The sequence below is a fragment of the Grammomys surdaster genome, unplaced genomic scaffold (genome assembly GCF_004785775.1).
Source record: "Grammomys surdaster isolate TR1022 unplaced genomic scaffold, NIH_TR_1.0 125581, whole genome shotgun sequence".
NCBI classification, from domain to species: domain Eukaryota; kingdom Metazoa; phylum Chordata; class Mammalia; order Rodentia; family Muridae; genus Grammomys; species Grammomys surdaster.
In genome coordinates this window covers 606,997-634,693 of record NW_021620427.1, presented here as the reverse complement: position 1 = coordinate 634,693, position 27,697 = coordinate 606,997, and the positions used below count along the sequence as shown (strand labels likewise).

General features: G+C 36.7%; 1 protein-coding gene across 2 annotated transcripts in view; it reads right to left on the bottom strand.

Annotated features, from left to right (window-relative positions):
• The window catches only part of LOC114638377 (transmembrane protease serine 11C), a 57,141-nt gene extending 34,200 nt beyond the window's left edge, over nucleotides 1-22,941 (bottom strand). The window contains exons 1-4 of one of the 2 annotated variants that reach the window (XM_028786804.1): nucleotides 22,832-22,941; nucleotides 15,274-15,389; nucleotides 5,949-6,067; nucleotides 2,419-2,486 (exon numbers count right to left, since the gene is read on the bottom strand). In XM_028786804.1, coding sequence (XP_028642637.1) covers nucleotides 2,419-2,486; nucleotides 5,949-6,067; nucleotides 15,274-15,389; nucleotides 22,832-22,893 — 365 coding nt within the window. In that variant the 5' untranslated portion in view covers nucleotides 22,894-22,941. The remainder of the gene's footprint in view (nucleotides 1-2,418; nucleotides 2,487-5,948; nucleotides 6,068-15,273; nucleotides 15,390-22,831) is intronic. The other variant, XM_028786805.1, reaches the window with a different exon arrangement.
• Between the last annotated feature and the right edge of the window lie 4,756 nt (nucleotides 22,942-27,697).

Below are 27,697 nucleotides of genomic sequence, written 5' to 3'. Positions count from 1 at the left end.
AAAATATGTTTCTGGGTTCCCTGATGGACAAGCCTGACTGCATAGGGGTTGATGTCAAAAGTATCCCCTCTCCAGGAAAAAGACATAGGGATGGGTATGACTCTCATGCCTCACTGGACAATGACAGGGGGACCGGAGCCATTACCCTTGGTCCCCTTCCATTAGTGGAGGTCAGGCCTCTATCCCCGCCTTCGAAAGATTAAAATTGCCACAGCCCTTCTATACTTAGAGAAGGGAGGAGATGTCAGGGGCAGCCTTGCTTACACACTGAAATCAGCCATAGGCCTAAAATCAGCAATAGGCCTGTCATACATGTATACTAACACCAAGTCTTGGGTCTCAGTGGAAAAACATTGAAACAGATGGCTATAAGCTAATGTCAACAGGCAGCTTTTGTGGAAATGTATAAGCCTGAGTAGTCATAGACCTTGTAAATAGGTAGCCTTGGCAGACAATACCAACTTAGATAAGGACAAGCTAGTCATAGGCAGAGTCATAGTGACTTGTCCCCTGAACCTTCACCCAGCCGATACCCGGTTCTGAAGATATCCGTATTCCCCCTGAACACCCACACTCCAGTGTCATTCCCTTCCCCACATTCTGCCTTTCTGTGTTTATAACCCCTGTGTGAATGAATTAGGATTTGAGAAAAAATAAATTATAAAAAATAAACAAAACAAAGAAAGGTAAAAATCTTTCTTGTACTTAGATTATAGACACTAATTGATGATTTAATTATCTAATTGGCTTCTTAATTAGTAATGAGAGCCTGATTTGTGTTTTATTCTGTCTGAAACTTCTTAATGCCCAGCAGAGCTCACAACATTTCCTTGAAATGAAAATTAGTACATATTTAAAAACTAAACTCTATTCGTTCCTCTCTAAGCTTATTGATAGAATATTCTGGACATTATTTCCTAAGTTTTAAAAATCTTGTCAGGTAGGGACAAATAGTTTTTATGGAGACAGGTGGCAAACAGTTTTCGAAGAGCTGAAGTTAATCGGGATCCATTTCTTGGTGGTGAAAAATTTATCTCCTTTGCCAACTCTCCTTTCCGAGAACCGGGTCACAGAGGTGAGACTCCTAGAGACACAACTCCCATGTTTTCAAATATGAGAACTGCTGCTTGAGCCTCTTTCTGCTCATATCATTTTCTTCCCAATTCTTTCTCAATACACGTGTCCTCATCTTGACAATGGATGAAGCTGTGAAACTACTTCTGTAGGCTCCCTAACCATGAAGGAGGGAAAACGATATTCATTGAAAACATATTGTGCAAATCTTAGGGTCAGTTACGAACTAAAGAGTCAGTTCCTAGTTTCTCCATTTATTGTTTATTCATTTATTTTATATATGTAGTTTTAATGGGAGAAGGTTTCAATACATAGCCAGCCCTGTCTAGCTTGGAATTTATGACCCCTCCTTTCCTCAGTCTCTTAGTCATGGGGTTATGTGAATGTTCTGCTTTGCCACAGTAGCTTTTGTCTATTGTCAACACATGGGTGGAGGACCAGGGTGGTATGTGAATGTGACTTTTAAACAACATCCCTAAATTTATTGTTTTGTGTAATGTCCCTATTTTGATATCAAATCAAGTTTTAAATCTGTTTACAATCCCCAAAAATAATTTTTCTAAATTAATGCAGGCATCATTCTGCCCATGCTCCTTTATTCATTTAAAAGTGGAAATTATTTCTCTCTCTCTCTCTCTCTCTCTCTCCCTCTCTCTCTCTCTCTCTCTCTCTCTCTCTGTGTGTGTGTGTGTATGTGTGTGTGTGTGTGTGTGTGAGTGTGTGAGTGTTGGCATGCATGCTATGTCAGAGTGCATAGCTTCCTAAATTCAGATCTCCCTGGGATCCTAGGAAGGAACTTGGGTCATCAGGCTATGCCCAGTGCTTCTATGCTACAAGTTATTTCAATGGCCCTCTCTTATTCATGTTAAAAGTTTTAAGTATAACCTAGATTTCAATTTACTTTGTGATCTTCTGTCCTCAGATAAATTGGAATTCATTGTTATGGTTTAGCTGATTTATATTTTTTCTGTTCTTAGATTTATTTTACTTTATGTGTTATGAGTGCTTTGCTCGCATGTATGTCAGCAGCATGTGTGCAGTACCCATGGAGGTCAGAAGGGGGCGGTAGAGTCCGTGGAACTGGAGTTACGGATGGTTGTGAGCTACCATGTGAGTGCTGGGAACTGAACTTGGTTCCTCTGGAGGAGCAGCTCTCAGCCATCTCTCCAGCCCTGTAATCATTTTCTAAAAACCAAACATTTCCATATGAAGCACGGGGGTGGGTCTCTTTACACTAAATTCAATTTTATTTCAAATATAAAGTTTCACACCACAGAAATACGATTTGCGAAATAACAATGGAGAGATGAATGTCAAAACTATTTCTAATGCCTTGGTGCATACCTTACTTGCACGGTGTGAGCTTTGACGTACTGCTTTCTCAGTTTTGATTCATGAAATGTTTCATTCATCTATTAAAGAGAAAAAAGGGTTAATGACATGATTTCAGCTTTAAAAAAAAGTTTCTATCACTTTGGAAAACTTGAAACACGCCTAAAAATAAACAACAGTACAACAAACTGCCCATCATCCAGCTTGATCTCATATGCCCAAATATGTTCAATTTTACTTATTTATGAATAACTGAAATTAAATTGTTCCTAAGTTTCATATAATATGCAACGTTCGTATCTTTCTGAATCACGAAGAAAGTCAGGATAAGCTTTAGAATTCATTTTGAAGTGGTGAATCCAGTGGACCAGTAGATATTTTCTTTCATCTGCAAATTTTATTGAAAATAAATTTAATAAAAGTAAACAGTAATGTGAATGGAGATATTTCTAAGTTTGTGTGCATGTGTGTGCACACATGTGTGCTTGTGTGCGCGCGCACGCACGTGTGTGCAGTATGTATGTACGCACGTGTATATGTGTGCTATGGGAGAGCTGTAATGCCTATGTGGCAATCTATTTTTTTTCCTTTTCAAGTATATATTGTTTATAGGCTTAAAGGGAGATAGCAGGGCATAGATTTTATGAAAAGGGAAAAGGGAAATGGCTGGGACGCTTGAACTGGGGAGAGGGGAGGGAGAAAACTTGTTCCTGCAGACAACGCAGGTTCAGTTTCCAGCACCCATTTCAGGTAGATCCAGGATCTGACACCCTCCTCTGGTCTACAGAGACAGAAACACAGGGACGTACAGGGAAAGAGGAATAAAATAACATCATATGCGGAGTGCATCATGGCCTTAGTGGGGACAGAATGACATGATTCCTGCCTCTGGGACAGGGACATCAGATGTGGGCCTCCACGAGTGTTGATGGCTGCCGAGGGCATAAGGCACGTTTGTATCATAATGTACATATTTTAAGTTTCTCCTTTAAGGAATATCCTCCTTGTTAACATTAATGTCTGCATGATAACCACAGACAGCATGAGTCCAGGAGGTGAAGATGTGGCTAATGTCTCAGCAGAATGGTAAACACTGGGACCTTCAGGACAGCCCTTAAGGCTGAAGAAAAGACCCTTAAGAACATGGGTTCAAAATTTCTCAAAATATAAGGTTTGTGTTATGAATTATGCGGGAACAAAGGGGGCTTTGGAGTTTTTTTTTGTTGTTGTTTTTGGTTTGGTTTGATTTTTGGTTTTTTTCTTTCTCATTGAGCCACCTCTCCAGCTTCTCTTAAAAGACATGTATATTTTGTCTTTTTAATGCTCATGTCTATGACTTCAAGCAGGTCTAGGCTACAATGTGAGTGCTTGTCTCAAAAATACTCAAGCCAAACCAAAGATAGACATCCACCCCCATAAAAAAAAAAAAAAGAACCAAAGACTTAAATGTGTAGGGGTGCTAGGGCAGTGAGGTGGAAATTAGTGTGGGGGGGGACCCTCGTAGAGGCAAAGGGGGGGATGGGCTAGGGGTTTGTGGAGGGGAAACTGGGAAGGGGATATCATTTGAAATGTAAATGAGTAAAATGATTAATCCAAAAAAAATTACAGTAGGAATTTATCAAAGCCCTAAGGTAAATTGGGCTTAACAACTGAGCTATCTCTCCAGGAATACTATATTCTCTCAAGAATTTCTCTGTTTTTAAATATCAAGTTTTAGAGGAAACTTTATAGGAAAATAATCATAAAAATATTATACTAATACTGTACTAAAATTTGGTATTTAAAAACAGAGAAATTCTTGAGAGAATATAGTTAGTAAGGCAAACGAATGACAGGCAAGCAGTCATTTCTTTGTGCTCTTGACAGCAGATGTGAAGTGTCTGGCCGATTCCGGTTTCTGTCAGTGTGACTTCCCACAATAGACTGTCACCTGGGACTGTAAATGAAAACGAACCCTTTCTTCTTCAAATTCGTGACTTCTTGTCGCAACAACAAAACTGAAAGTAGGAAAACGTAAGACCCTCGAAATAGAAATAATAATGTCATGTCTGTTGCACTCTAGATGAATTCTGAATGATCTCAGTTCCATTATGGCTAGAATCTTAATTCAGAATGGTCTACATTTAGTGTACCAGATAAATACTATGTTTTAAAATAGACGGAGAGTAATATCTGAATTTAAGATTCTTAAGAGTTTAAACCTTTTTCTGCTACGTTTTGAGGGCTGGGAACTGAATGAATGCTAATGGACTTTTTACTTAAGTTGTAACATTTGTTCACCTATATTAAATGGAACAGAACTATTATTATTTATTTTATTATTAGTGTTTAAAAAATGACATGTTTTTAAATCTTATGAATCCCATCCAGAACCTGTCATTTGGTAGGCTGCATCAAAAAGAGGGATATCTCTAAAGGGATATATGTTCCTGGCATGTTCTGGATAGCTTAGAGAGAATGTTATTTGATGAATGCCCTGGTTGTATAGGTAACTAACACGTGCCTAACGCTTGGATATTGCATTAATGATGTAATGTATAAGGTTGTCTGACTGCTTTATATGGGTGTTTTGACCACCTATAAATCCATAGCACTTATGTGGAGAAAATAATATTGCATTTTATTAAACACATTGGATTTACTTGCCTGGTCACATTTACAGATATATTTTTGAAGTGTAGGCTCCACGTATGAATGAAAAGAAGCAGCATTTGTCTCTCTGAGTCTAGAGACTTATTTCATTGAAGACTTTTTCTCAGCCACTGTATACTGCTTTGTTTCCTTTTTGTTATAAAACTACATGCTCAGATTTTTTTTTTTGCCTCCATTTTCCAACTTTTTTCCCACGATGAGAAAAACACACCAGAACTTTCGGGGACCCTAACTTACTACCTTGTTTGTAGTGGGATGCTTTGGAAGGAAGGGAGCCCTCCAATGTCCTAGCAGGAGATTCTAGGAGAAATGGCAGATGAATGAAAACATCCCTGCCCCTGACACTCTCAGTCAGGCTAATTAAATTACTTGAGTTAATTACAGTAGTTTCTGTGATAACAGAAGCTTCTGGCCAAGCACACTTGATCTCTTTGTTGAACCTTTAACCCAATGAATATGAACATGAAGTTGATTCTTAGGCAGTTGTTTTACATTCTTTCCTCAACAATGAGGGCTTGCAAAGCAATGTTTATTTTGGTCACATTATCTTTCAGACTGGCGAGATTTCTTCCTCAAGGGACTGGTTAATTTTTGAATGAGAGGGAACATGGCCTTAGTTGTGTATCTTAGTGATCAAACATTGTTATTCAGGTAATTGATGAATTCGTTAGAAATATCGACTCTTTTACATGTCATTGTTCTTAGCACTTCTTAAAATGTGTCCCTTTGCATATTTCCCAGTTCACAGTTTTAGAAAGCTGCCTGAAATGGCTGACTTGTATAATCTAGAACTAAAGTACTGCTTAGAAACTGTTTTGAACTTGGAAGGCGACTGCTAGAGTCTTAACACTTTTTGAAATGCACAGAAAAAGAAAAAACATTCTACTCACCAAAGACACTATCCTTTTATTTAGGTCCATGTATTCCTCAGAATATGGCTTTGCAAATTTGCTGTCATAGTCAATGTTGTTAACCTTAAAGCTGACATGGTAGTAGAAAGGTGCTTTTCCTGAGGAGAGAAAAGGAAAACAGTTTTCCCATTGCACACAACCACTTTATTCTGAGAAGTCACATGCTCATAAAATGTCAGGTTAGGTGATATCTGTAAGGCTTGATGCCCAGCAATTGTGGAAAATGCTCAGGTGGAGGAATGTTAAATTATAACCTTTCACCAAAAATACATTCAAAGTTTTTTTTTAATGTAAACTTTTAATGTGCTACTTTTCAAGTTCGGGCAATATGTTATGAAACAAAATTACATTAAAATACAGTAATTATCTGGCTCTTTGTGATTGCTATACATTACATTTTAAAAAAAATCAGTCAAATCATAGGTTTTCTTACTCATGGAATATGTAAGAAGGTAAGACGTACAATGGAGAAATGAGAGGAGATATGTCTTGAAAGTCCTGAATATTAAGTAAACTGAACAAAGAAGCAAAGTGTGTGCAATGGAATGAGATAGGCAGGGAGCGAGCTGGCCAGAGCCACCCAACGACCTCTAACTGAAAAATGAAAACCTGTCTTCTTATATGTTGAGGTTTATTTGTGTGCCTTCAATCTATATACTAAAGGGAAGAATCCAGAGGGAGGGAGAGGGAGGAAGAGAGCTAGAAACAGTGGTTGAAAAAAAAACAGTGAAAGAAGCAAAGACATTTTGAAGTGTTTTGAGAAAATTCTTTATGCCAGTGTTTGCTATTAATCATTTGGTGTAGTCTGCCATGCCTTTCACAATAACTGAAGAGAGGCAACGTAAAACAAAATAGTACTTTGTATGTTTGTGTGTGTGTGTGTGTGTGTGTGTGTGTGTGTGGTGTGGTGTGTGTGTGTGTGTGTATGTGTGTGTGTGTGTGTGTATGTTTGCCCATGTATGGAGGCCATAGGCTGATGTTCGATCTGCCTGTTTCTGTTCTCTAGCAACAGAGTTAGAAGTGCGCATTGTTAGGAATAGCTTCTGATGTGGGTCTTGACATCAAGCCTGGGGATCCTGACTCAAGCCTCCATCCTTAGACAGCTAGCATTTTATCCACTAAGCCCTCTCCATAGCCCACTGTTTTGTTTTTAGATTAAGTTAATAAAGATGACAATTCAATCAGTCAGTCAGTCAGTCAGCCAGTCAGTCAGTCAGTCAACCCAGGTGTTTTTGTAGCCTGTCCAGGAAATGAAAATCAGAACACATTTTTTGAGGACAACTTGATAATGTCACCAAAACCTTGCAATCTAATTTGAATTCACTCTGATTCCTCCTTTCAACTGTGTTCTCCATGTAATGAGTTCCACGGAAATATATACATAAAAAGATACTATTTAAAATAATGTTTAAAAATTAGACAAACCTAAGAGCTAAAAGTTAACAAAATAAGCTGGTTATACATAAATATGTAAAAATTATGATAGATTATGTCATCACTACAATCATATTTGAGAAAAACATTTGATTCATGAAGCATACATGAAAATACATTAAAGAAGTAAAAAGAAAATGGGCCAGGATGTTACATTGTTGTGACAAGAAAGTAAGATTATTGATAATTCCTCTTTAAAAAAAGCTTTTGGATTTATTTTATGTGTAGGAGTGTTCTTCACCAAGTAGTGCACGTAGTTCTGTGACCCAAGTGGATATCTATTGCCCATGGAGATCAAAGAGGGCATTGGATCCCTGGAACTGGAGTTATGGATGGTTGGTAGCTACCATATGGGTGCTGGGAATTTAGCACATGTCCTCTGTAAGAATAAGAGCTTTCCACTACTAAATTGTCTCTCCACCAGAGTTTCTATTTTTTAAATGTTTGGCTATAGATCTTATTTCTATCAATAAATCTTACATTAATTAGAAAAACAATTTGAAGAAAATTTTAGTTCTCTCTCTCTCTCTTTCTCTCTCTCTTTCCCTCTTTCTGTCTCCGTGTGTGTGTGTGTGTGTGTATGTGTGTGTGTGTGTGTGTGTCTGTGTGTGATTGTGGTACATAGAATACATGTGGTGGTCAGAGGCTACTTGAGGGAGGCACTCCTCTCCTTCCATCATGTTTGTCTTGGGAATTGAACTCAGCAACTCAGCTTGGCAGTAAGCACCCTCATCTATGGGTCATCTTGCTGGTTCAGAAAATTAATATTAAAGGAAGAACTTTCCCTGTAATTACTTAGCTACTGGTTTTCTAATATTTCATCTATTACATTAACATTTTTGACACCTGTATTTAAATACTATATAAACTATTTCCTTTTCATAGGCTTTTTTTCTAAATAATAATTCTGAAGAAATATATTTTTGCCATTTTGTATTGATTTGCACAAATACTATATAAGTCATCTTTAGAAATATCAAGTATTCTTATCATTGTGAATCTAGGCACTATAGAATAAAGCCTTTGTAGTTCCTTATTCTGTTAGGTCACTAAGTACTGACTTAAAATGAGTAGAATTAAGCTGAATGTTTTCATTTGCGCTTATAGGAACAAACAGAGTATCATAATAAGGGATTAGCTCCAGTCTCTCACATATAGTACAGACAATGAGCAGAAAAAGTCAGGGCATTAGATCTATTTTAGGTGTTATTTTTGCTCATAAAAGAGTAATTAATATAATTAATCAAGGTCATATGATTCATAAGGATCGAAGCTTGAGGAAAACTAGAAACCTCAACAATTCTCTTCTTCGCATTGAAAAATTATTTGAGTTGACCTACAATTATTTTCAAAGAAATGGATATTCAGTCTGACTGCTTAGATAGGTGTCATAAAGAAAATATTGTTTTCATTTCTTTTTTTTTTTTGGTTTTGGTTTTTCGAGACAGGGTTTCTCTGTATAGTCCTGGCTGTCCTGGAACTCACTTTGTAGACCAGGCTGGCCTCAAACTCAGAAATCCGCCTGCCTCTGCCTCCCAAGTTCTGGGATTAAAGGCGTGCGCCACCACCGCCCGGCTTGTTTTCATTTTTAATTTGCATTGATCCTTTCATTTTTTTTGTCTTTTGACTTTTGGTTCAGTTCATTTACATATGGGATTATAATTAATCCATAAACACTCTACATGTCTATTTTTATGCATAGTTTAACAGCTGAATGTCATACATATGTCCTATTCTGGCTGACTTAGTCTGAGAAGTTGATCTATCTTGAATGTCCACAGCTTGGGCCTCAGCTTTTGCTGTCTCCTTTCACACTCGTGGTTCTGGCTGTGTTCTCTCAAATGGCCATTGGAGAGCTTACAGTGGCCTTTACAGAATGTATTGTGACAGTTGGCTTTGAAGAAAAATGCACGTATTTCTAATTTTGGCTCTTTGATGCAGAGCAAAATGATGAAGAAAATGAATGGGGAGTTAAGAAGGTCCTGTTTTTCTATGTTCTTTTTGCATTTTTACATTTGTTTATTATTCCTTGGAACTGAAGTAGCTATTTGTAGAGGAGGGGTGTGAAGGGTTAAGAGTTTCTACTTATGATTAGTATAAAATTTTGGGAATATCTTGAAATAGACATGATAAATATGTTAGTGAGGAAGATCAACTTTCTCTAAGAATCAACTATGTGCCATTTGTTAACATTCTTCTCTTTCCTAGGGTAACACAATCCTATTTGTGCCCAAGCAGATGCTAATCTAAAAAGTATGTTATGCCACCCATGTTATGTCTAAGAGTGATCCCGTTGCTTTTGCATTCTGAAAAATACTTCTGAACCATCTGAGCTTTTATTTCTTGAGCAAAGGCTCAGTTACTTTCCTGGTCTTCCTATTAAATGCTGGAATTTATACATGATGACTATGACTAGTCCTGGTGCCTTGGACATTGAGATGACGCTGGCAGATCAGGACACATATGGTCAAGCAATGTGACTAAAGGAACTTGGATTTATGGTACGTTGAAATGATATGGTGAAATTGGTCATATCTGTGAACCTTTAAATGTCTGTTTTCCTTGAGGTGAGCTGTTCTCAACCTTGGCTGCCCACCAGTACTACATGGAGAACTTTGGACAGTGTAGATTCTACTACCGATAACATCCTTGGTGTAGGTTTTGTGTACAGACTTTTTTTTTTGTATTTATAAAGCTACAAAAATAGAACTTAATTTACTTTTAATTGACATAATTGAAAATATTTTTAGGCTATCAAGCTCATCTATTTTGTGTAGTGTTCAAATCAGAGTAACATTTGTTTTCTCAAACATCATTTTTTTTATGATAAAAATATTCACAATCTTTTTAGTATAGTTTTTTTAAATGAACCTCATAATGAATTTTTTGTGATATATACAGAGAATAAGTATCTGTGTAATGCTCAGATACAAATGGTGTGTATATAATTATACCCTCTACCACCAAGTCTCAAAGACTATTGTGGAAGAGGGACTGGAAAGATTGTAAGAGCCAGAGCTTAGGGAGGACTGGGATGAAGCAGTGATTCTGTGTATGACAGACATCAGTACTCATGAACTCATAGCAGCTGTCGGTGATGGAATAAAATGAAACCAGTCAACACTTCAGCATGGAAAAACTCATGAGCCCCCACGCCAACCTCAGGGGTTCTGCAGGAGGAAGAGTCAATTTTCTTTAAGGGAATATCTTCTGATAGGTCGACTTTTAGTACAGCTGTTCTCATGCTGTAGTTTGGGAGCCCTTTGGGGGGGGCCACATATCAGATATCAGATATTTACATTAAGATTCATAACAGTACCAAATTACAGTTATGAAGTAGCAACAAAAATAATTTTATGGTTGAGGGTCACCACAACACGAGGAGCCGTGTTACAGGGTCGCAGCATTAGGAAGGTTGAGAACCACTGATCTAGTGAATAGCTCCATTTCCATGAGTATATGGGTAGCACAAATGGGAAACAATGGGCTATTAAAAAAAATAAGGCCATAGAGTTGGGAAGGGCTTGGGGATGGGTAGTGGATCTAGGAGGAGTTAGGAGGAAGATTAGATGTGAATTTGTCCAAATATATAGTGTGCATGAAAGGAAATCTAAGAAAAATAATATGATGTTATACTTAAAAATGTACCACATTATCAAAAATCTGTGGTCACCCTACTGTGCAATAAACCACCTGAACTTACTTCTCCTATAGAACTATAATTTAGAACTTAACATGATATTTTCTCTCCTCTTTTCATCTTTGTTTTTTCATCTTTCTCCCCCACCCACTGTCCCCAGTCACTGGAAATGGAACCTAGAGACTTATGTACCCTAAGTAAGTGTTCTTTCACTGAACTGCCTCCCCAGCCTATTTTGCAATGCTCAAAAAAAAATCTTTCTAAGTGATTCTGAGTTGTGTTAAACTTCATTGATTTGAAATAGGGAATATGATATTCAGGACCAAATCTAGACTGGTTTTTAATATTCCATAAACATATAATGGCTTTTGCATTTAGGCTGGAAAAAAGTGAAAATAATAATGACATTTGGTGATATGTGAAAATTACATGAAGTTCAAACTTTAGATCCCCAAATTCTATTTGAAAACGTCATAATGGTTCACTTACTATGTCAAGCACCTAGATTAGGAGATTCATTTAGTTTAGATGTAGTCACTCAGTGAATGAATGTTGACTCAGTTTGTGGACACTTTTTTTTCATGTACCCTTATTTTTTTACATTCTTTTATTAAGAAAACTATTTGCCTTCCTAAAAACGTTAACTAAAAAAAATCAGTAGGTGAGAGGTTCCAGGTTCAGTTACTATTACTCACACAGTGGCTCCAGGTCCAGAGGATCTGGTCCCCTCTTCTCACCCCAGTAGGCACTGAAGATATGTAATGCCCATATACACATGCAAGCAAAACACTCACACACATAAAATAAAAAAATAAAAATAAAGACGGAAGGGGAGCTAACTAGAAAGTATATGATTACCATTTATAGTACCATAGGCAGAGAGGAGAAGGTATCCGCGAGGGAGAGCTGCTCTGTGCTTTGGTTTGCTTAGCTATTTTTTTTTTTTTGTCTAATTACTGACTCCAGTAAGGAAATAGTTGTTGTGAAAACATGGCTCAATATTTCTGGGTTTGGAGTCTGTGATAAGGAACTACAAAATACTACAGAATCATTCAAAAAAGAAATAAGTTCTAATCATTGTGCTTTCTGGTACTGGTGAAATAGTCTTGATGATAATTATATTTCATTGGAAAACTTATCTCTATTCTGCTTATATTTATTCCTTCTCCATCATCTAGGCTTGAGACTCATCTGACACTTCTTTAACAAGAGATATAAGTGCTCTGCAGGTGGCCTCTTTATTAGTTCTGGAAAGGATGGGGATTTTTTTCCTGGGAAGTCTCTACTTGCTCCCTAGGAAGTACATCATCTATTCCCATTGACGCTGGATGTTCACGGAATTGCCTCTTTTTTTTTTTTTTATGTTGCTCTGCTGAAACAACATAAACTCATTATTTGTTTTAAGATTTATTTTATTTCTTTGTACTTGCTTGTGTGTCTGTGATTGTCTGTCACCTGTAGGTGGATGCCTCAAAAAGACAGAAGAGGAAGTTGGAACCCCTGGAGTTGGAGTTACAGGAATTTGTGAGTTGCCTGTGATTGATGTTCTGAGAAATGGACTGGGTCCCTGGAAGATCTGAGGCTTCTCTTAACCACTGAGCCACCTCTCCAGCCTAGGCACTCATTACTTATATTTTAGATATTCCATTCGGGAGTCAGACTTCAGTCCGCTATGTTCCTTAATCTACAGGGATTTTTTCAGGGTAACGTTCATCTGTTTTATGAAGTCTGTTTCTCAGCTTGGATGAGAAGGGGAAATATCAATTCATCAAGCATTAAGTCGGTGGTAATAATGTGAGAAAAAAATTCTCCTTAAATACAATCTCCTTAAATATTCAATTCTTACCTTTAGTTTCTGGCACCTACTCTTGATGAACGACTAAGTTTTGAGTCTCTTTAAAGTGGATACTTCCTATTCATAGATATTTTTGTCATATGTCATGACTATAATTCATGCTTTAGAAGTGGTAACAGCTGTCACTGCAATCTGTCTAATAAGTGTACATGGAAAATAAAGTGGTTGAGAAACCCCTACTTCCTGTGGGATGTCTCATTGGATCATGCTGCACAGACCTCTCTGTTTCTGTCTGTGTCTCTCTTGTTTCCTTTTGTAAACTGAAATGGATATCGGATGAGTTAGCCTAACTCTTATAAATGTAAGCTCTTTTCTAGAAATTACTATCAGGTATTCAAAAAATAGTTCCCAGTCTGTGAGTCATGAACTCTGTAAAAAAACGGAAGCATAGTGGCCTCAGGAGATGATTCCATTTATATATGAAATTTATATATCCATTTTGTACATAATATTAACTATATTAATATTTAATAAGTAATTATTTAATTATTTAATAATAGTTGATTATATTAAATTTACATATTTGTATTTATATGCATGCCAACCATTGTTTTTATAGACTTATGAAACTATGATTCTCATCCCTTTATGAATTCTTTATCTGCAAGTACAAGAATTTAAAAATATTCCTGACTGCTGAAAACCTGGGTCAGTTCTGGTCTTCAAACGTAATTGACAAAGATGATCAGTTCTAGGTAGGCTTCTGTTTTTTTATGAGCCTTGATTCTGATTTCAGATTTTGAGGCTTCTAGGAGAGCAATAACCTTAGAGTTACTGATAAGCAGGGGAACATTTGTATGTGGGTATTTTATAAAAGTAAGACAGCAACCGGAAAGTTGGGATCTATTTCCACTGTTCTAAAAAGAATTGGCTATGACAAATGGCAAGATCTATGAGGGAGCAGGAAGAACAATATAAAGCTATAAAGCAATTGCATCCCAGTCTAAGTAAGCGTGCACCTTCCTGCAAACATCTCACCCCCCTTGCACTTTAACTTCAGTGAAACAAAAGATTTATCAAGAAAACCACCAGAGAATAATACTTAAGATTTTTACTTCAGTATAAAGCAAATATTTACTTTGCAAAATTTTGCAAATATTTACTTTGTTAATATTACTATACTTACTGTTACTTTTGGTTTTTGTATATTTTAATAACTATTTTTTATATATTGCCTGTGTGAATATAGAAAATATTTTTCAAAAAATATCCTCATATGCAAAGATAGATATTGTATGTTCTCACTTATATGTGGGTACTATAAAATTGATTCTATAAAATGAGAGACTAGAACAGTGGTCGCTAGGAAGTGCTGAGAAAGCAAGAATGAAGAGGTCAGACGACAGGTGACCGGGTACAGTCAGATGGAAGAGTAAATTTACTGTCCTACAGTCACTAAGGTGGCTGTATTTTATGATTATATATTTTATGAGTTAAGAAAAAATTTAGAAGAATTCAGAAGAAAAAATTCAAGGATAAACACAAAGCAACGGTATAATTTAAGGGGATAGACATGGTAACCAATTTGATTATTAAATATTATGTACATGTATCAAATTATCACTTTGTACCTCATAAGATGTACAATAGGATGTTTTATAATCATGAAAAGAATGTCTCTGTGCTTAAAGTGATCAGAAAAAGCCACAGAAAACTTAAAACTTTAAGTAAAAAAGTAAACTCAGTGACCTCATAATTTTTTTTCTATTTTATGGATAAACTATATAGAAAATTTGCAGATGTATTTTCCTTCAGTGTTCAATATTGGAGAAAAATCTATATTTAAGGAGGATTTATGGGTAGGAAATATTGTTTACAAGAAACACAGGCTTTGGAATAAGAAATATTATTTCTGTAGCAAGAAATCTTAAGTCCTTAGCTTTTATATTTATTTGTTAGCTTGTCTATTATTTCCTTATAGAGATACTAAGTTCTAACAATAAGGACAGTGTCTACTTATTTCACCAATGTATTCTCAATCCAAAAATCGTTCCAAAAGACAAAAGAAAACAAAATAAAGAATACCATAACTCTAGTTTTAAGTGCATTGAGCTAAAAGTCACTTGAGTTCAAAGTCTGAGGACAAACCTTTGGGATGAACAGTTTCTAATTTAATTGTCATTTAGTTTCATTAAAAGTGCCATGATCACATGTAAAAACTCATAAAAATACGTAACATGTGCAATTTTTATGTTTTAATTATCCTTCAGTAAAGTTTTAAATGTTAGTGTAGTGAATGTCAATGACCATATAAAAGCATAACAAAGAAACAAAAAGACATGTGTCTCCTTTCCTTCCTCAGGTTTCTTAGTTTTCCCAGTGTGGTGTCAGCAAACCCGTGTGTCCTTGAAAAAACAAACATAGCGGATACTTACCACAGGCGGCAAAATAGGCAACGAGTCCAATTACTACTGCAGCAAGCACCGCCGTTAAGAGGCCTAGGGTAATCTTTCCACATCGCGTGAGTTTTATCTTTGTTTTGCGCTCTGTTCTGAGTAAAAGGACAGGGAGGTGTCAGTAAGAGCTCTATTTAGGCCTGTTGGAAATACGTATGCACACTTAATATTTAGTGTAAAAATATGTTATTTTACGTTAATGATGTATTCAGTAGAAGGATGAGTTTTGAAACAGTGGAGAGTTTGTGCATACATTACTGGGGCTGCTTATTTCTCAGCACCTATGATCGATAACGGTAACACTAAATCAATGTTCACTTATTCCTTCAAAAAAATATTTGTAATTGATTTACTCTGCCAGGCAGTGCTGTAGGAACAGTCGTGTCTGTTCCTATGAAGCTTACAGACTACAGAGTAGACATAGACGGGACTAAATAAATAAATAAATAAATAAATAAATAAATAAATAAATAAATGCAGTCTGTAACTGGCTACAAGTGCTATAGAAAAAGAAGACTTGGAAAGATCAGAAATAAGGGCGCTGGTATTAGCTGCAGGTGTGAAAAACTGCTATTAAGTCCAGCAGTCAGGGGTAAGACCCAGGAAGGTAAAGCGTGAGAATAGGGGGCAGAGCTAAGGGGGTTATGCATACTGACATCTGGAAAATTCCAGACAAAGAGAGTGACTCAAGGAAGGCCTGGGGTAAGCAGAAGTTTGGCATACTGGATACTGCAGCTGGAACTGTAGTGCTGGAGGAGTAGTGTGAATATAACCTTGAGAAACAGTAAGGCCCAGATTTCCGGAGCCTCGTGATAATGATTTTGGTTTTCCTCTGAGCAAAATGGCAGCACTGAGCAGGTTTGAGCAGAGGACTGTGATAGCTTGGCTCAATGTCGTGATGGAATGCTTTTGCATGTTGTGAAGAATAAACTGTAGAGGACAAGGAGACGGAGAGGGACAGGATAGAAAATATCACAGAAGATGGCGTTGGCTGAGACCAGAATATTAAAAGTGGAAGAAAGAGTTTCAACTTTATGTAGATTTTAGGGATAAAGCTGACAGAAATATCTGATGAAAAGATGGATTCTAAGAGATGTTGAGGATGATTTCTAGGTGTTTAGCCGGAAGACTTAAAATACGGCATTGTCATCACATGAGATTAAAAGGCTTCTCTCCAGCAGTATTGTTACGGGTGTTTAGCAGGTATTCACGAGGCAGTGTAGGTTAGATAGATATACAAGTGAGAATTTGGAATAGGAATGTGGGCTGTTCTTATTAACTTGTCGTTTCTGAGCACGTACGGTATAGTCTAGCAGTGGACGACAATACCAAAGGAGTAACTGTAGGCAGAGAAACAGACTAAGATCGGATCGCCTGTGGAGATTTTTGTCAGAATGTTAGAGAGAAAGAAGACCTGGCCGAGAGTAGAAGCCAGAGGAAATAACAAGAATAGGCGAGCCAGTTAGAGTGGAGGCCAACGGAGGCTAATCAAGGACGAGGAACAGGCAAAGCTGTGCCAGAAGATAGCGCAGACGGCTTCGATATTAAGGATGGTAGTCATAGATGTGTATCATAAAGTTCCTTGACAATTCCTTGACAGAGCTCTAGGAATAACAGGGTTAGAGAGTTAGAAAGAGAATGGAATTAGCAGAAATGGAGACAGGATTACTGATCTTTCCTTTGAAGAGTTTGTCAAAAAGAGGAGGAAAGAAAAGGCTCTGTACCCAGGGGAGGAAGTAGAAAATGACTTAAAAACAAAACTCGAATACTTCATTCCTAATTCATAACCTTAAGAACTATTAACATGTTACAATATTATTTACTTCATGTTTTTATGTAGTTTTTCAATAGTTATAATGAACTTATGGCATCGCTCTAGGTAATTTATATTCTCTAAAAAAATTTAGAGTACTTTATCTGTGACCATTCCTACACTCAGTGAAGCTATTAATTTTTAAATATCCATTGATATCAAGTTCACATTTAAACTTGTCTATAAAATGTCTTTTACATATTCAATTTGAGCTGAACTGAAATTAAAATCTCTGCATTGTATTTGGTTGAGGTATGTCTCGATGTTTTGAACCTGGAATAGTTTTTCAAATTCTGCTTTTTTCCCCTTTATGACATTTCTCTGCTGTAGTTTCTGATCAAATTATTTTTACAGAGTATGCTCTTTCTAGAACGTTTCTGTTATTTTTAAAATGTTTCACATTAATGTTCCATTTTGAAGCAATTACAGACTTTCTTGCAACGAAAAGAAATAGTATCATTTCTTTGTATCCTTTAAAGAGTTTTCCTTGATGGTAATTTATTCGATAATATCACAACCTGGACGCTGACATGCATGGAGTAAAATGTTGAGCATTGCTATCATCAGGGGCCCAGCATGGTTTCTTCTAACTACTTAATCTACTTGCCTCCTGTTTCCCACCTTCTGTAACCCATGACAATCACCTTTCTGTTTTCCCTTCTTGTGTGTTTGCATTGCAAGTACATTATAGAATAAAAACATAACAATATTTAGCGTTTGGAGATCTGTTTTTCTTTTTTCTTTTTTTTTAAAGATTTATTTGTTTATTATATATGAATACACTGTAGCTGTCTTCAGACACACCAGAAGAGGGCATCAGATCTCATTACAGATGGTTGTGAGCCACCATGTGGTTGCTGGGATTTGAACTCAGGACCTCTGGAAGTGCAGTCAGTGCTCTTAACCACTGAGCCATCTCTCCAGCCCGGAGATCTGTTTTTCATTCAACTATTAAACTTGTTCATTATCATTCACAAATCATGAGCTTGTAAATTTTAGGCATTAAATACAACTTTGAAACAATATATGGACAGCATAGGAGAACATGCAAAATTTTAATTAATTTGTTTTAAAATCTATGTGAATGTTTGTATATGGTGGGGTGCAAATACCTGTGAGTGTGAGAGTCACAGATCGATGTTGGGTGTGTGTACAGAGGTCAGAGGTAAATGCTGTGTGCCTTTCTCTCTCTTTCTCTGTACCCTTTTAATAAGCAAATCTAGAACATTTTAATGTCATGCAAGTTTAAAAATTTCATATGTCAGTGAGAGCCCTTGTTCCCTGGGAAAGGATCCCACAGTTATGGACATATGTAATGATTCTCTGCAAAACCCAGCAAGTCACTCAATTCAAAGGCACGGCCTCAGAGCCAAATGTCTCTTCAGTCAGTTCCACTTTAGGCTTTGAGTCATTTTCCTGTCAGGAGAAGCCTTGCTTATACACTCAAGGCCTAAAATCAGCTGACCTAAGTCAGCCTGCTAGCACAAAGTCTTGGGTCTCTGTGGAAAAACATTGGAACAGATAGCTATAAGATATTGTAAACAGACAGCTTTGGTGGAAATTTACTAGCCTGGATAAGAACTAGTAGTCATAGCCCCTGGGTAGCCTTGGTGGACAGTACCAACTTAGATAAGGACAAGTGAATCATAGGTGGAGTCATAGTGACCTGTCTCCTGAACCTTCACCCAGCTGACACTCTGTTCTGGAAGATATCTGTACTCCCCCTGAACACCTACGCTCCTGCATCATCCCCTTCCCCACATCCTGCCTTTCTGTGTATATAACCCCTGTGTGAAAAAGTAAAAATAGCAGTTTGATCAGCCTACAGACAAGCCACCTGTTCTTTGTGTCTCCTGTCCTCCAGTTCTCTCTTTCATGTCTTCTAATCCCAGTTCATTGCCCTGTGGGACTGGGGCATTTGCCCACCAAGGCCACTCTAGGTTTTGAGAGCTTCTGATCCAGTCAGATCCCCAATATCTGCCTGTCTTTGCTTCTTCCAAACTGATTATAGGCACTGTGACCCCGAGAGTGGCTTTCTAAGTGGATGCTGGGGCTCTCAACTCAGGTCCACATGCTTGCCCAGTAAAACCTTTACCTATCAAGCCCTCACCTGTCCTTTAATAATATTATAGAAAATGTCTTATTTACAAAGTGGGAAGCTATTTTATTTTAGTATATTTATGTTTTAGCACTGGGAAATGCTATTTTATTTTGACATACACAAATGTGGAAGAAATGTCTTTAGAAATAATTAAATGAAGAATGTATTGCTACCCATATCTTTTACCCATTTTATCTTTTTCCCTGTAGATGTAACATGGAAGAACTGTACACAATTAATGTGTTCTGTGTGCTCTGTGTTGCTATCAGCTTGCAGGACTGTCATGACAGGTTCCACAGATTAGACAGAGTCAGGGCAGAATGTTGTGTTTTTGCTTACAGAAATTGGAAACCTGAAAATAAGATTCTGGCAGGTTCACATCCCCCAAGACCATGCTTGTAGGTGATGGGTCTTCTCCTGTGACATCACACTATTCTTTTGTTCTCATATCTTGACTCTTCCCCTTATAAGCACATTCATACTGTGGTAGAGTCTATCCAATATCCTCACCTTCATAAAATCATGCCACTTTAATTTTCCCTATATGCATTCATGTTCTGAGATATCAAGGGCTAGAATATTAACATGTGAATGAGAGGGCACAGTTCAATCCATTATATATATATACATATATATAATACACATATATATATACACATATATACATATATATAATACATATATACATATATATACATATATATATGTATATATAGGTACATATTTACATTTTATGTATGTATTTTGCTCTGTATTAACATTATGAGCTACTATTAGTACATGTATAAACAGCAGTATTTTATTTTATATTAAGAGAAACTCATATTTTGTTTTATATGCCATATTACATACATGATCTATATTTTACTTAGTCTATATACTACCCATATACACATGTTACATAATTGCATGCTTATATGTATATTTCTAACATCAAGAAGCATAAATATGTATTTTAGTAACTATACTAAATACCAGTCACATTGAATCACCTATATTAATACCTATATTATTTTGATTTTTGTTTAGTAACAAAATCAAATATCTGTTAGAAAGTCGACTTTTTAGTTACTTGGCACTGAGTCCCAGAGACGCTGCTTTTTTTTTTCCCTAAAGAAACAGTGTCAGCTGGGGTTCCAATGTGGATGATATTTCCATGTCTTCTCAGAAATTTCATTTTACTTCATATAAGATTATCATTATTAAAAAGCACACTGTCCAAGTTGTTTGCACATAGAAATTGGTGTCTCTCAGTGTTTCCATATGATGCCTATGAGCATTTGGGGTTGGAATAAAAAAAGGATTACTCCAGATATGTCTAGTCCCCATCTCCCTTTTCTCCCCAGGTTAGCCTTGAAATCCAGGTTCAAGAGATTCTTCTGATTTAGACAGAGAATGTATTTTCCCCAGTCTAATCAGCTCATGTATTGAATCCAGAGTAATATTTCTAATTTTGGGTGAAGTAATTGTCTAAATGATATGGTAAGTCCTAGGAATCTAGTCCTACACGTGAGCGTGGGTCCTCAGACATTTCCCTCCACACTTTACCAGTAAAAACATATATATATTTAACTTTTACTCATGCAGCTTGTGACAGTCCCAATGAAAATGATATAAGTGAAAAATTTGATGTGGCAAACAATTGGTGTCTGTTTTTTAACTCTTTCAAATTGTGATCTTTATAATAGAACCATATAAAATCCCGCTTCTATAAATAAAAAGCCAAACACTAGCAGTCTTATAATAATTTCATAGTTTATAGATATTTAGAAGACATTTGCTGTTTTACAGAATTCTGAATTCCTGCAAAGCTATGTAAAACTGATTCTTGGGTATAAAAACTTGTCTGGTTGGGAATCATTCTTGGCTTCAAATTTCCCTAATGTACCTTCCAGGAGGGAGAAACTTCCTGGTCTGGAGCTGGGAGGGATTTGCAAACCACTCATTCTTTGCTTTTCATTTTAAGGAAGATGAGCCAGCCTTTATAGAGATCATTCTCTGTGGGGCCTGCCAGAGGTTGGTAGAGGGGCTCCCTCTGGCTATCCTCATACACATAGGTGAGACTGAGGATTAGGGCTTTGCTCACATCCCAGAAATCCTTCCTATTTTCAAAGGCCTTATTATTTTCATTGTGGAGCAACATATTTTAAGTTCAAGAGGAAACTCTCACTCTGTTATCATTATTTTTCTCTAGAACATTCTTATAAACAACATCCGGCATGCAAATTCTACTTTCCCAAATTCTTATTACTAGATGGAATGACATTGAACAGAAGTCGAGTCTTGGTAAGGAGTTGAGGTAAAGAACGGAAAACAGGATTCGGTTTGATTTTAGCAACACAGGCTAACTTTCCACACGTGTTTTTACTAACAGAGTGTATATTAGTGCATCATTCAGCTGTAGTAATGATAATATTAAGGAGGCCAAGGATTATTTATAAAAAACAAACAATGATTTCCAACTACGGTCTGGTTCTAAAATTATTAATTCCTTGAGATAAAACTAAAGTCTGTCTTCATAGTATTGCTCAGATAATATTTACGGAGTGTAAGAAGGTGACCCACTTAATCTGAAGAAGGCAGAACACACTACTTAGGACCTGAGCTTTTATTAGTTTTGGTAAGCAAATGAAATGATTAACAGTAACTTAATTTTATGAAAAATATTTTAGTATTTTTTCTAACATTAAAAAAAATAAATCTAAATACTAATGTGAATATGAAACGTGACATTATTAAGTTACAACATTCCAACATGCTGGTTACTCAGAATCTACATTTCATTCAGACTTGTATCAATTTAAAGAAAAATAGTGGTTCCCAATTAGTTTATCAATATCTGCATTTTGTGATAGTGCTCGAAAGACTAATATGTGTGTAAACACTTGCATATGTGTTAATCCGATTAGCTTGAAAATTGAAATATAAATGTAAAATTTCTGGTCCACGTGCCTTCTGAATCATACACAGGTCAGTACATTTCTTTCTGGCTTCCAAGGCCAATTACTAGCTAGTGTGTCATTGCTAATGTCAGGAATTACAATGTTCTTATTGGTTTTGCCTTTGCTTCCAAACTGAATGTTCAACCATGCTGCTAAAAATATAGAGTCATGAAGCACTGTAGTGTTCCAGTAATTAGAAAAAAAATAAGACTTCAACTTGTCTTACCACTTCCAAGGGGGAGAATAACACTGTAAATGAAACAGCAAACACAACTACATCTCCATCACGCCACACCACTAGAAACACAGAAACGTATTTAAAATACATCTGTTTAGTGTCCTTTCTGTATTCATAGTGAAATTGTCTTTTAAAGATACCCTACTACCAAATCTTCAAGTTTCAGCAGTTATACAAGAACACCTTGTTTATAACTGATAAGTTTCCCAGGGAATTTAGAGTGAGTCCAAACGGTGGAAACTCTTCGTTGTAACCATTTTCCCCTTTGTTTTGCTTTTGTATTTGGTCCTGTTTCCGTAGGAGATGAAAGGAACTGCTCATTTTTTGAGAACCTTAAAAATCAGGTTGAGTAGATAACTATGCTAGTCCTTTCAGCAGGACCCTTGCTGAGCCGTGGCATAGCCTCCTGCCCCCTCCCATCCTCCCCACGCCCGTTCACACACCTGCTATGCAAGGCTGTCCACCGCTCTGGCTCTTCGCTCCTCCGAGGCTGTACCCTTGCCATCTTCCCCTCGAGTGTTGCGTGGCACAGTCATCCTCCACCTATTTAGCTTACAAGAATCTATGGCTTTTATGTGTTTTATGATAATGGCCTAATGATAATACTTAGCACTTACACAACTTTTCATCTTCAAAGTGCTTTCCAAACGTTTATTAATTAATTTTAAAACATTAGTAAACTGTGAGCTGTGTATATGCCAATCCATAAACAATAAATAGTCGTATCAGCCCAGTTGGGGGCAATGTTTAAAATTAAGTTGTAGTGACCAAGGAAGTAGCTGGATGAATTGTCCTGAGAAACGTGGGTTTGCGTGTCCTGCATTGAAGACAGTTGTCTCTTTCCACTCCTTGCCTTGCTTAGACTTCACTGCTAAAATTTGTGGCGCTTTCCCTTTGGTTCCTCTGTGAACAGCCAGTGGCTCTTGAAGCCCTAACCTTCCATTAGGATCTGAATGTTTTCCAACCCATAACTCTCTTGCAACCATGTATCATCCTTCCATGAAGTCCCTCCTGAAATTTTTACTGCCACTTTAATTCTAGTGCTCTTGAAAGAATGTTTGATACTCTGAAATCTACAGGGTGTTGAGTTTTAATTAAAAGATATATGGCTTTAACTAGCAATTTTCCACGTTTTGGACGGCTTTCTGACTTTTTCTGGCTAATTTTGATACTGGTGTAGAGGCGAGATAGGACACATCTTCATGTTCAATGATGTGGGAAAAAATGAACTTGCTAGAGGCCAGGGACACAGTAAGGGTCTAGTTTATATGCTGCAGGAGGAAGGTTATTTTGTCTAGTAGTCTTTTCTATTTATTCCTTTGTCACTATTTTATATAGTGATGCAGGCTCTCATTACACAGCCCGGGCAAGCTCTGGACTTGCAATCCGTCCAAGTGCTGGGATTTCAGGTGTTTTCCTCTCACTACAGGCAACAGTCTCATGATGCCTGTGCTCTTCTCCCCCTTAAAACATGCTTAGGTAATGATAATCAGAGATATCATGAGAAAACCATAGAAATAATAACTGTACATTAACAATAATAGTCTTCATAGATGTCTGTGTTTCATTTGCTGATAGGACCTTGATCAGAGATCTAGTAACATCAAAATTTTTTGACCTTAATTTATTTAATTCATGATCACAAACACTACTCCGGTATTTATGCTTAAAAGATTCAGTGTATTCTTGCCCTTCTCATTCGTCTCTCCAAATTATCTTTATCTCTTGAGGTTTCTTATCATTTGAAGCTCTTTAACTCTGTTAACCTCTTAGCATTTTTCTGCACGACGTAGGGCTTGGGGTTTATTAGTCCAGGGGCAATGGAGATGAAAGATCCTCAGGGATGATGCTTTATCCCTCGTGGACTTTGCTTTAAATCATACTCTTAGATGTTTTTAATCTTGTGGTGTAGGTAGTGAGGAAAGCTGGAAATGAGACATATAACTATAAACATGAGATGGAACACACACAAAGCACACTATGAACACAGAAGCAAATCTAATCCTGTGCTGTTGGCAGGGGTCAGTCAATGGGGTATGTAGACAAATTTAAAACATTGGATTATACCTGTAAGATTTTAGAGTAGAAGAATGTTATAGAAAGATTACATGTAGAAACTGTATTTCTAAGCTTCTTTTAAAAAAATCACAAAACTTTATGTAGAAGTGTTTTTAAAATCAGTGTAAACAATTGTAATGCTAGAAATGAGAGCATTTTTAAACTTGGAAAATTATTTTCTCTATTATTCTCTTCCTTCCTTTCTAATGACATTACTGTCCCCCTAAAAGATGCCATTAAATCAACCAATTAATGGGCTATTGGATTTAAATTACATTGTTAAAACCTGATTTTGTATTACTACAGAGAAGTAAGACATGAGCCACATGACAACTCCCTGTTAGAGAGATGAATGTGGGAGTCTGACTCTGGGAAAGAAGGCGTTTGGTGGGCATAAGAGGGCATGGAGCAAGCTTTTTTGATAAATACAGAGTGACTGAGGAAATAAAATATAAAAGGAGTAAGGCAGAATTAAATTTTACTTTGCATTTTGATTACTCATAATACTTAGTATCTATATATGAAAGTAAAAATTGTTATTTGTTGTTAGAAGTGTTACTGACCTTTAAAAACCCTTTTCTTTCCTTTTTTCTCTCTCTTTGTCTCTGTCTCTCAGTCTCTCTCTCTCTGTCTCTGCCTCTCTGCCTCTCTGTCTCTGTCTCTGCTTTTCTTTCTCTCTCTCTCTCTCTCTCTCTCTCTCTCTCTCTCTCTCTCTCTCTGTGTGTGTGTGTGTGTGTGTGTGTGTGTGTTTATGTTTGTATGTTTAGGTCAGAGAACAACTTGTGAATTCTGTATATGGGTTCAAGGAACCCATCATGACCTATCAGGTCATGAAGCTTGGTAGCAAGTACCTTTACCTGCTGAGGTGTCCTGCTGGCCCTAAATAAGTTTTTAGTTCCTTCAAATTATTATTGTACTGCTCACACAAAAGGTTCTTTTAACATAAAGTAGTTTTAAAAATAATATTTTGCAGTTCCCTTTTAAATTAAATTTTTGACAGTTTCACACATGCATGAATGTAACTATAATAAAATTAACTCCTCTGATTCTCCTCCCACTACTTCTGACCTCCCTTTTCCCCAGATAGTACTGCCCCTACTGTCATGTCTTTGCCTCCTCTTCTTTTTCTTCTCCTCTTTCTCTTCTTTTTCTTATTCTTCCTCCGACCACTACCTCTCCTCCTCTTTCTTCTATGCAGTCCTTTGGCAGGTGATCAGAGTCTCTGTGTCTCCATGATTGCTTCAACTTTGTCGTATCTGGAAGACTGTGTACACACACACACACACACACACACACACACACACACACACTATTTCCTATTTTCTATTTTCTATTTCCTATTTCCTATTTATGCCCACTGTCTGGCCTTTACAACCCTTCTGCCCCCAGTTTTTCAATGTTCCCTACCCCTTGGAGAGGTGTGTGAAATAAATCTCCTATTTCAGTTGAGCATACGAAAAGCCACTCTCAGCTCTTTGACTTATTATTGTGTCTGCTTTTCCCATCATTCATAGCCAAAAGAGGCAAAGTCCTGTGATACTGTGTAGCTATAAACACAAATATTTAGAAAGCAGTTTTACAGCATGTTCATTTATCAGAAAGATAAGACCACCACAGAGAAGAGCCTAGAGAACTTACCAGATACATGAAAGTGACCAGTGCCGTGATTCTAAGGTTTTGATTTCAAACAAAGCCAGTGTGTTTCTGTCAGTAACAGGGAATGAGCATGGGAAATAAACCTTGGACATTAAATCACCAGAACCCTATCATTTCCATCATGTGGGCACTGCTGAGAGCAATGCTATTAACTACATTTATATAGTCACTTGTTTATTTGTATGTGTATATGTATGTATGAGAGTACATGTGTGCCATGCATAATGGGAGGTTAGAGGACAGCTTGCGATTTTCTTCTTCCATCATTTAGGTACTAGGAATATGTCAAGTCATCAGCCTTGGTGGCAAATGCTGTTTGCCTGCCGGGCCATCTAGCTGGCCCAAGAGTATGACAATTATTGTATTAAGAAAATTGGATTTAGTGATTATTAGATTGGAAACGCATCTTAGGAAATTAGAATTGAATTTATATGTGAACACTTCAGCTGACACCAACAATTAACTTTATAAGAGGTGAGTGCACAGGGCTAGAGTCTCAAAACCTGATTTCAGACCTTACCTTTTTCACTCTGTGATCTTAGACGTGTTATTTGGCTTTTCTGAACCTCAGGTGATTCTTCTTCAAGATATAGTATTAACAACAACACTTGTCCCAGATTTATTACATGGGAGATCTGCTTCATAAATAACTTTTATAATTATCATCATTATTATTTTATTAGGTCTGCTGATACTTTCAATGATTAGATTTTTATTCATAAGGAAACATAATTATTCATGAAAGAAATTTTACTTATTCATTCCAAGTGAGATTTTTTTCCCTTCCATGGTTTATGCTTTATTCCATGACATAAGATATATTACATATTAATTCCTGGTTTCACTGGGGAGAAGTAGTGGATAATTGCTGATGACCTCATAAAGTCATTCAAAGAGTTAGAGTGTCAGAAATAGGAACATGACATGTATGTGAATATAATTGTTAACACTTGAGTCCACAATTGACTGTGTGAAGACAAATCTTTATTTTCCCGATGACCATAGACGTAAAAATATTTTCCATAAGTGTATTGGAATTTTTGATTTATTATTTTGAGAACTGTCTGTTACAAATATTTTTCTTTTCTTTCTTTCCATTTCTTTTCTATTCAAGATAGGGTTTCTCTGTGCAGTCTTAAAACTTACATATAGAACAGAATGAACTCACACTCAGAGATCCTCTTGTCTCTGCCTCCTGACTGCTGGGATTAAAGGCAAATGCCACTGTGCCTGGCTTATGTAAATATTTTTCTTAATGTTTGAAGCTATTGTGAATAGGAGCTTTCCCTTGATGTCTGTCTTGAGAAATCCATTATTGATGCACTAATTTTTCTGTATTGATTATGTATCTTGCTGCTTTGCTTGAGTTCTTTAATTAGCTCTAAGTGCTTTCTGATACAGTATTTTAAGTATAGTGTTATGCAAATAGAGTTAATTTTTCTTCTCCTTTTTCTGTTTTGTGTCTCCTTTATTTCATTTGCTTGTATTGCCTGTATTATACCAGGGTAATCTTAACTTCATAGGATGAGCTCAATGATCTCTTTTTTCCTCTCTCTCTCTCTCTCTCTCTCTCTCTCTCTCTCTCTCTCTCTCTC